This window comes from Salmo salar, chromosome ssa10 (genome assembly GCF_905237065.1).
Source record: "Salmo salar chromosome ssa10, Ssal_v3.1, whole genome shotgun sequence".
In the NCBI taxonomy this organism is placed as follows: domain Eukaryota; kingdom Metazoa; phylum Chordata; class Actinopteri; order Salmoniformes; family Salmonidae; genus Salmo; species Salmo salar.
Genome location: NC_059451.1, coordinates 101,405,538 through 101,416,139, shown reverse-complemented (window position 1 = coordinate 101,416,139; position 10,602 = coordinate 101,405,538). Strand labels below are relative to the sequence as shown.

General features: G+C 46.0%; 1 protein-coding gene across 2 annotated transcripts; it reads left to right on the top strand.

Moving 5' to 3' along the window:
• The first annotated feature begins 3,264 nt into the window (after positions 1 to 3,264).
• Positions 3,265 to 10,320, top strand: rag1 (recombination activating 1). Of its 2 annotated transcripts, none has more exons than XM_014125106.2 (4): positions 3,265 to 3,453; positions 4,473 to 4,826; positions 4,965 to 6,106; positions 6,790 to 10,320. In XM_014125106.2, exons 1-4 carry the CDS (start codon positions 3,401 to 3,403, stop codon positions 8,544 to 8,546), a joined length of 3,306 nt encoding a protein of 1,101 aa, XP_013980581.1. In that variant the 5' UTR covers positions 3,265 to 3,400; the 3' UTR covers positions 8,547 to 10,320. The 2 variants fall into 2 exon arrangements, with proteins under 2 accessions (XP_013980581.1, XP_013980582.1); XM_014125107.2 differs by lacking the exon at positions 3,265 to 3,453 and adding an exon at positions 3,561 to 3,749.
• Positions 10,321 to 10,602: the final 282 nt, after the last annotated feature.

Genomic DNA, 10,602 nt, shown 5'->3' with positions numbered 1-10,602 from the left:
ATACCACATAACTACAACACAAAATCCATGTGTACGTGTGTGTATAGTGCGTATGTGATCATGTGTGTTTATGCATGTGTCTGTGCCTATGTTTGTGTTGCTTCACAGTCCCCGCTGTTCCATAAGGTGTATTTTTACCTGCTTTTTAAATCTGATTCTACTGCTTGCATCAGTTACTGATGTGGAATAGAGTTCGATGTAGTCATTGCTCTATATAGTACTGTGCACCTCCCATAGTCTGTTCTGGACTTGGGGACTGTGAAGAGACCTCTGGTGGCATGTCTTGTGGGGTATGCATGGGTGTCCGAGCTGTGTGCTAGTATTTTAAACAGACAGCTCAGTACATTCAGCTTGTCAACACATCTTACAAAAACAAGTAATGATGAAGTCAATCTATCTTCCACTTTGAGCCATGAGTGATTGACATGCATTTTATTCATGTTAGCTCTCTGTGTACTTTTAAGGGCCAGCTGTGCTGCCCTGTTCCGATCCAACTGCAATTTTCCCAAGTCCATATTTGTGGCACCTGACCACACGACTGAACAGTAGTCCAGGTGCAATAAAACCAGGGCCTGTAGGACCTGCCTTGTTGATAGTGTTGTTAAGAAGGCAGAGCAGCGCTTTATTATGGACAGACTTCTCCCCATTTTAGCTACTGTTTTATCAATATGTTTTGACCATGACAGTTTACAATCCAGGGTTACTCCAAGCAGTTTAGTCACCTCAACTTGCTCAATTTCCACATTATTCATTACAAGATTTAGTTGAGGTTTAGGGTTTAATGAATGATTTGTCCCAAATACAATGCTTTTAGTTTTGGAAATATTTAAGACTAACTTATTCAATGCTACCCATTCCGAAGCTAACTGCAAAGTGTTCCAGTCATTTCAGTCGCTGTAGTAGCTGACGAGTATAGTGTTGAGTCATCTGCATACATAGCCACACTGGCCTTACACAAAGCCAGTGGAATGTCATTAGTAAAGATTGAAAAAAGTAAGGGGCCTAGATAGCTGACCTGGGGAATTCCTGATTCTAACTGGATATTTTTGGAGAGGCTTCCTAAAGAACACTCTCTGTGTTCTGTTAGGCAGGTAACTCTTTATCCACAATATAGCAGGGGGTGTAAAGCCATAACACATACCTTTTTCCAGCAGCAGACTATGATAGATAATGTCAAAAGCTGCACTGAAGTCTAACAAGACAGCCCCCACATTCAGTTTATGGCAGATGAACCTGTAGCCATATTACTTCAACGGTATTTAACATTAGATCGTCTCTAAGCTTTACAGGAATGTGGTTCTTTATATAGACCACAACACCATGGCATTTCTGTCTTTTCGGTAAGTGTTATAACCATGTATTGATACCACTGTATCATCAAAGATATTATCTAAGTGAGTTTCAGAGATAGTCAGAATATGAATGTAATCTGTTACAAGCAAGTTATTGACTTCATGGACCTTGTTTCTCAGGCTGCATATGTTAATATCGGCTATTTTTTGCACGTTTCTGGGTTGCTTGATTTTTTAAAATATCAAGGCACAAGGCGAGACCCAGATGCAGACACAGGAGGCAGATGGTTGGAGTTTTACAATGTTTAATAATCCAAAGGAGTAGGCAAGAGAATGGTCGTGGACAGGCAAAAAGGGAAAAACCAGATCAGAGTCCAGGAGGTACAGAGTGGCAGACAGGCTCGTGGTCAAGGCAGGCAGAATGGTCAGGCAGGCGGGTACACAGTCCAGAAACAGGCAAGGGTCAAAACCGGGAGGACTAGAAAAATGACAATGGCAAAAGGAGTACAGGAAAAACAAGCTGGTTGACTTGACTAAACATACAAGACAAACTGGCACAGAGAGACAGGAAACACAGGGATAAATACACTGGGGAAAATAAGCGACACCTGGAGGGGGTGGAGACAATCACAGGAACAGGTGAAACAGATCAGGGAGTGACATTTAATGCTTTACTGGGAAGCTTATCAGAAGTAGACTTGCTCATGTTCTTTATATTGGAGCTGATAGTAGTGCAGGATGAGCTGCAAAAAGTGGTCTTCCTACTATTGCACACTGTCTCAGTGCTAACAGTGTAACTCTGGTTCATAGGCTCATGATTACTGCATACAATAGCTGTAGGATCAACAGAGGTATTCAGGGCAATTAGGGGGACATAAATTAAGTTACTTACATTGTGTCTGCCAACGCCCTCAGGATAATGTACATTTGATGCAGCATTATGACGACTCATTGTCACAATGGTAGGGATTAACTGAGCTGGTCTTGGCTCATTGACAATCAATGTTTCAATGCAGCCTTGAAATGCGTGGACAGAATCCAGGAGCCAAGATGATTTGGATGGACTCCGTCATTCCTGTAGAGTATTTTCCAGAAGGTGTCAAAGTTATCTATAAAAGTGAAACCAGCAGAGCTACAATAATCTTTTAGTCAGATGTGTAATACCAGTAGCCTGCGGAATCTTTTACACCCACGGCCCAATGATGGTACTTGGCCTGAGTCTTTTAATGCTAAAATCAGTTCTTTAAAATTCATTTTGCCCCCAAAGAAAAACAGAATCAAATGAAAGATCAAGTTCACACTCCAGTGATCGTGCCATTTACAGTAAAACAGTCTATCTGCTTGGTAAGACTGAAGCCAGCATTAATTGGATGAACTAACAAAGGTTCACTGCACATTCGATGTTATGTTTGCAGTCTTCCCTCTGATCTTATTTAATTTAATTACTGATACAGTTGGACTTTATCACTGACTTGAGGAAGCATCCATTATTCTTAGACTATACAAGACTGTACAACAATGTAACTGCTCCTCTGTGTGAAAGTAGGGCTCTACTGGCTATATACTGTGTTCTCCATAAAAACCCTGCACTGGTAACCTTTCACCACTCTCCCTTTCACAGTTTGGACCACCTGGTTGAGGTGAATCCACAGATGGAGGTTGGTAAAGGGGGAGGGGTGACACAAAAGAGTCCCCACCTGGTGAGGAGTGTGAGGTGTTAATGTACTGGCAGTGTGTGTGTGTGTTTGTGTGTGTGTATGTGTTTGAAGGTGTGTGTTTTGATGTTTATGGATATGTGTGTGTGTGTGTGTGTGTGTGTGTGTGTGTGTGTGTGTGTGTGTGTGTGTGTGTGTTTGGGGTTAACCTCATATTGTTTTCTGATCAGCTGCCAGTGTCTCAGGTGGCAGTGTTTGTCTGTTGGGGTCTCCGTACGGGGTATAAATACCAGAGGGAGGAAGAGAGGGACAGACAGAAAGAGATCCTTCCCATGGAGTAACAATCCATAGTGGGAGACACACCAAGCCAAGAATCAGCCCAAGGCCCGGAGATAGACACAAACATACACACACACTGTGCAGGCTGTGACTCCAAGTCCCCCCTGTGCCCCCATGCGGAGAGGAGCCCCAAGGGAACCGACGCCAGCTGAGACTGGAAAAACAAGGTAAGGGCCCAGCGCTCTCGCTCTCTCTCTCTCTCACTCACACACACACACACACACACACACACACACACACACACACACACACACACACACACACACACACACACACACACACACACAAACACTGGGTGACTCAGCTGTTAGACTCTAATGAAAGTTCAGTCTGAGAGATACAGAGAGAGCTGGGAGTAAAGCAGACTTCCAAACTACCCAGTGAAAAATCACACTGGGTATATACACACACAGAGATGGAAAGAAGGGAAATGACACTATGGGCACGCCAATGGTGAGACATGGTAAGAGTCTATGTTTATGCTTTGGTTTAATTGATGTATTGATTGTGGAGCTACTTGAATGTATATGAATGTACATTGGTTGACATAGCATTGCAAATGTACATTGACAGTCACATGGTATTATTGTATACGAGCAGTTGACTATGAGAATGAGGATGTTGTTGAAGTCTTAGCCCTTCAAAATAACTACTCCAGGGTCCAATTGGAACAGTTTCCTCTGAATTCAAGTGGCATATAAAAAATATAGGCCTATTCCTGTATAATTATTTTTCTGAAATGAAAAATTATTAATTTTTCTGGGTGCTCCAAATGCCAGTGAGAGCCTCCTGGGGCTCCAATTCTGTCTCCAGCCTAGAAAATGACTAATAGAAGTGATTGACAGCCCTCCAGGGATAGGTGTGTCCATTTAGCAATTTCACAATTCCAAGGCAAAAATTGCCACATCAGTTCCCTGAGCACCAGGATTGGGGGAAGATAGAAATAAAGATTGTTTGGTTGTGGATCGATCCCTGAATGTCTCATGCATTTTACAGAAGATCTAAATGCCACTTATGGTATAATACAGAACTGGGTCAGATCTCAGATGTCCACCTTATTCACGGGTTAACAGAGGACTTTGTACATAAACTCCACCAGATTTAAATTAAGCTGGTTGGACTAGCACTGATCATCTAACTTCTCCCCTACCGCTTCTACTCTCATTTCTCCTCTCCTCTCCTCAAGAGCCCTTGCTGACACTATGGAGGAGGGGACCCTGGAGACATATGCCCCCCGGTGCTCCATGCCGGCCGAGCTCCATCACCCCTACTCCAAGTTCTCAGACTGGAAGTTCAAGCTGTTCCGGGTCAGGTCCATGGAGAGGGCCCCGCTGCCCGGGGAGATGCAGCTCGAGAGAGGGGCCTTGTCTGACGTTGTGGCCTCTGCACCCCTGGGGGAAACTGTGGGGGATGTGGTGGGTCTCCCAGGGAGTGTGATGAAGCTTTGCCTGGGGGGTAAGAGCAAGGAGAACATAGAGGGCCCGGGAAAGAGAGTGGACCTGAAACTCCAGGAGATGGACACACACATGAACCACCTCAGGTCAGTTGAGGAAGTGGAGTGTTTTTTAATCAGCAACAAGCTCAGAAATGTAGTTTCTTTCTGTTTAAAACATACTGGAAGATCAGAGAGACAAACTTTTGGTTTATGTAATATCCTAATGTTAATGTGTGTGTGCAGGTGTCTGTGCCGTCTCTGTGGCGGGGCCCTGAGGAAAGCCAAAGGTCCAGAGCATGAAGTCCAGGGGCTTCTGGACGAGGCTAGCAGGAGTGCCCTGCGTAGGATGGGCTGCAAGGCCACCAGCTGGCCAGAGGTCATCCTCAAGGTCTTCAAAGTGGACGTGGCGGGGGACATGGAGGTCGTCCATCCGCCGTTCTTCTGCCAGCGCTGCTGGACATTGGCCATGCGAGGAGGGGGCTTCTGCAGCTTCTCCAGGACCCATGTCCCAGAGTGGAGACCCCACACCACCCTCTGCCTCCTCTGCCACCCCAAGAAACCCTCACTACAGAGGAGAGGGAGGAAGAGGAGGAAGCCCACTCGTGGAGCCCAACGCCTGGCCAAGAGGTCCAAGTGGGACCTCCAGGATAACGCTGCTACTGTTGGTGAGAAGAGAGCCTGGAGAACAGTGATAGATCCTCACCAGGGACCTGGACTTAGACCCTGGGTGAGATCCAGCGTCCAGAGAGCTCAGTGGGTGAAGAACATCACCCTCTGCCAGAAAGAGCACCTTAGTGCCAGACTGCTGTCCGAGGACCTCCCTGTGGACTTCCTGAGCTCAGTTACCTGTCAGGTGTGTGACCACCTGTTGTCTGAGCCCGTCCAGTCCCCCTGCAGACACCTCTTCTGCCGCAGCTGCATTGCTAAATACATCTACTCTCTGGGCCCCCACTGCCCGGCTTGCACCCTGCCCTGCGGCCCTGCCGACCTTACTGCCCCAGCTAAGGGCTTCCTGGGGGTCCTGCACTCCCTGCCGCTGCTTTGCCCCAGAGAGAGCTGTGGGGAGCGGGTACGGCTGGACTCCTTCAGAGCCCACTGCTTGGGCCACCATCTGGAGGAAGTGGATGGGGACCACAAGTCAGCAGAAAATTGCCTGGACAACTTCCTGCCTGTCAACAAAGGGGGAAGGCCCCGACAGCATCTCTTGTCACTGACGAGGCGTGCCCAGAAGCACCGGCTGAGGGACCTGAAGACCCAGGTGAAAGTGTTTGCAGAGAAGGAAGAAGGTGGAGACACCAAGTCGGTGTGCCTGACCCTGTTCCTGCTAGCCTTGAGGGCGGGAAACGAACACCGGCAGGCAGACGAACTGGAGGCCATGATGCAAGGTAGGAGTCTGGACATTCACTAGCTCACACATACAACAAACATGATCTAATGTAATCACAGGATTTGAGCCACTTATTGTTGAGATTCGATTATTGCATTTGTTCAAAGGTGCAGTTCACATAAACATTGACAACTACCCACTCTGTGGGATATTTGTAAATGGAAAATCTTGTTACACACTCTGTCCTCTCGTTCCTCTCCCTCTCTTTCCCTCTCACACCCCTTCTCTCTCTTACTTTCTCTCTCTCGCTTTCACCCCCTCTCTCGTTTTCTCCCCCCTTCTCTTTTCTCTCCCCTTTTCACACTCTCTCTAATGCACAATAACAACTCTTGTCAACAACATCAGCACCACTTGTATCTGCAAATTATACAGGCAGCATCGTACTCCACTCTGGGGAATAGAGGCCAGCTGGTGTCTGTTTTCATCTGCAGCCAATACATCAGTTTATGGCAGCTTCACTGATTCACCCTGCTGTCCTCTGCATAACGTTCATAATGACAGCAAATGCAGGGGTGCAATTAAGAGATATTCCATACTGAAATTATCATCAGAGTGCTAGAATTAACTAGTGACTGAGGTCGATGACAGCTCTCTCATTCATAAACATGTCTTGGTACTCATAATACATAACATCTGCCTTTGTTTCTCTCCATCGCTCTCTCGCTCTCTCTCCGGCTCCAGGCAGGGGCTTTGGCCTGCATCCTGCTGTGTGTCTGGCCATCCGGGTCAACACGTTCCTGAGCTGCAGCCAGTACCACAAGATGTACCGCACCGTCAAGGCCACCAGTGGGCGCCAGATCTTCCAGCCCCTGCACACCTTACGCGCTGCAGAGAAGGAGCTCCTCCCAGGCTACCACCCCTTTGAGTGGCAGCCGGCCCTCAAGAGTGTGTCCACATCCTGCCATGTGGGGATCATTGACGGGCTATCAGGGTGGGTCGCTTCGGTGGACGACTCCCCAGCAGATACAGTCACGCGTCGGTTTCGCTACGACGTGGCCCTGGTGTCGGCCCTGAAGGACCTGGAGGAGGACATCATGGAGGGGCTGAGAGAGCGAGGCCTGGAGGACAGTGCTTGCACCTCGGGCTTCAGCGTTATGATCAAGGAGTCCTGCGATGGCATGGGGGACGTCAGTGAGAAGCATGGCGGCGGGCCGGCCGTCCCGGAAAAAGCTGTGCGTTTCTCCTTCACCATCATGTCCGTCTCTATTCAAGCTGAGGGAGAAGATGAGGCGATCACCATTTTCCGGGAGCCCAAGCCCAACTCGGAGATGTCCTGCAAGCCGCTCTGCCTGATGTTTGTGGACGAGTCGGACCACGAGACTCTCACAGGCGTCCTGGGGCCTGTGGTGGCTGAAAGGAACGCTATGAAGCACAGCCGTCTCATCCTGTCTGTGGGCGGCCTTTCTCGCTCCTTCCGCTTCCACTTCCGGGGCACGGGCTATGATGAGAAGATGGTGCGAGAAATGGAGGGTTTGGAGGCCTCTGGCTCCACTTACATCTGCACGCTATGTGACTCCACTCGGGCAGAGGCCTCCCAAAACATGACTCTCCACTCTGTCACCCGCAGCCACGACGAGAACCTGGAGCGCTATGAACTTTGGAGGACCAATCCTCATTCTGAATCAGCTGAAGAGCTGCGAGACCGAGTCAAAGGCGTCTCTGCCAAGCCCTTCATGGAGACCCAGCCCACACTGGATGCCCTGCACTGTGATATTGGCAATGCCACCGAGTTCTACAAGATCTTTCAGGATGAGATAGGGGAGGTCTATCATAAGACAAACCCCAGCCGGGAGCAGCGTCGGAGCTGGCGGGCCGCCCTGGACAAGCAGCTGAGAAAGAAGATGAAGCTGAAGCCTGTAATGAGGATGAATGGGAACTATGCACGGAAGCTGATGACCCGGGAGGCAGTGGAGGCAGTGTGTGAGCTGGTGCGCTCAGAGGAGCGTCAGGAAGCCCTGAGGGAGCTGATGGGGCTCTACATCCAGATGAAGCCTGTGTGGCGCTCCACCTGCCCGGCCAAGGAGTGCCCAGACCAGCTCTGCCGGTATAGCTTCAACTCCCAACGCTTCGCAGAGCTGCTCTCCACCGTCTTCAAGTACAGGTATGACGGAAAGATCACCAACTACCTGCACAAGACCTTGGCCCATGTGCCAGAGATTGTGGAGAGGGATGGCTCCATCGGGGCCTGGGCCAGCGAGGGGAATGAGTCTGGGAACAAGCTGTTCAGACGGTTCAGGAAGATGAATGCCCGTCAGTCCAAGACCTTTGAGCTGGAGGACGTGCTGAAGCACCACTGGCTCTACACATCCAAGTACCTGCAGAAGTTCATGGAAGCTCACAAGAACTCTGCCAAAGCTCTGCAGGCCACCATTGACACTGTGGAGAGTCAGGAGACACAGGAGGATGCTGACATGTCACTGGATGTCCCAGACTTTTGAAAAATTGTTTTAATTTGACATTTCTTTGGAACTTTATGGATTACATGAGGGATATGTTTTAGCAGGAGCATGTCTAATTCTAATCTGTCTGTACTGTACTGTTCTGCAGGGGCGGACTTGGACCAAAAATCAGTCCTGACATTCCTAGCATGTTAGCCCAGTGTTTTCCTTGAGGCCCCAATTATTAGCCAGATAAGGATAATTGTGTGCAAAAAAAAAGAGAAAAAAGTTAGACATGTCTACTAGGCTAAAAATGGACCAGCTAGTATAGCATTTCCACGAAAAGCCAGATGGCCAGTGCGCCCCTGCTGTTCTGTTTCAAACTTAATATTTACTCTACAATATGAACTATGTAAGAGGAAGATACTTTATTCTGTAAAGACATTATTATTAATTGTCATAATCCAAAAAAGGTGGCACTTTTTTTTATTTGATTCATTATTTACTCTGAGGACATTTGAAAATGCTTTCTACCTTAAATTTAATTTCCATACATAATTCCCAAAAGTCGTTGCATTTTATATTGGTATTTTATACTACTTCATTAGTTCATAATGATTTGATGATTTGATAGTTGGTGTTTTATCTCTGGGTGCCTGTGAAATGTGGGACAGTTTATTGTATTGCATGGGTTATGACACATCCATGAATTTATCCAGTGAGGTTATTTATGGGAACAAATGAAAGCACTGTAAGTCATGGAATGGAAATTGTGATAAAGGAGCTCACATTTATGATCAGTGTATTAGTTTATCTCCAGTGCTGGAGCAAAATTGAATCATATAGACTCAAATTGTCTTCGTTTCAGGGCTGCCTTCTAAAAACTGTTGCTTTAGAGCTTTATATTCAGGTCCCCGAAGTCCAAAATGGGGGCCTGGGTGACTTTGAAACCATCTTTATCTGTTTTAGCATTTGCACAGTGAAGGAGAAATAATACCATTCTATCTCTTTTCATAAAATAACATAAACAGACCTTTTTGTTGACCACATGAAAATGCAGTAGGCTCCATTACTAGGCCTAACACCTTTAGGCTTGCCTAAATGATGTATTTAGATGATCTTTATTGAATCCTCACACGCCCTGGTTCTATGCCTCTTCTGGGGCGAGTAAACAGGGAAGAGTAAACAGGGAAGCAAGTGAGCCTTGAGGGGAACTGAATTGATTTGATAGTTTATTTGTTTGATTGATTGATGTTATTGTTTATCTCTGCCGACACCATTTTGAGTTGTGACAGGCAATTTTTTATATTTGACACATTAAATGTTCTAGTTCTATTTTACTGTCATGGCTTTAAGCTGATGATGTACAGATTTTCATAATGTGTAATATTTAGTTTAAACAACTGTCACAGTCAAAGAATAACATCACATTTTACATGACAGTATGTTAAATAATGTATTCTCCATTATTAAATTGCATTTGCTACATGAAGGATGATGGATATGGTTTGTGTGAATCTTATATCAGCGGTGTATTCAATCTGCTGCTTTGTCATGTTTCAAGTGTACATTTAAACTCAGGAGAAAAAAAAAACTGTTGCCAAAAACACTCACTCATTTTTTTATTTGAATGAAAATAATGATATGTATGCCTGTTGCACATTTGTTCACTGTTCATTTGTTTAATGTGTTTGTAAATTTGATTTGGTGGTTTATTGGCCTTTTTTATTGTTTCATGATTACTGAAGTAATTGTTCATACCTCTCTACAATACTGTTAATGTACTGAAAATGTAGCAAACAATTTATCACACTATTAAACTTTATTCAAAATATTTGTTGATTCTGCCAACTGAGCTTATGTGTTGGTTTATGTTATTACACCTGTGTGAACTGATCAATGTAAGTTTTTATCATAACATATTTTGCCACAGAAACATTCAACCACAGAAAATAAATTATATTCTATAGGTTTACATACAGTTGTGCCAGTCCACACAGTATTAGCCTACCTTCCAAAGAAAATTTGGTTTGACAAACCTCAAATATTCTAAAAGCATCCTGATAACGACTGCCAATAACGAGGGTGAACACAGCAAGCCACAAAGTCACTATGT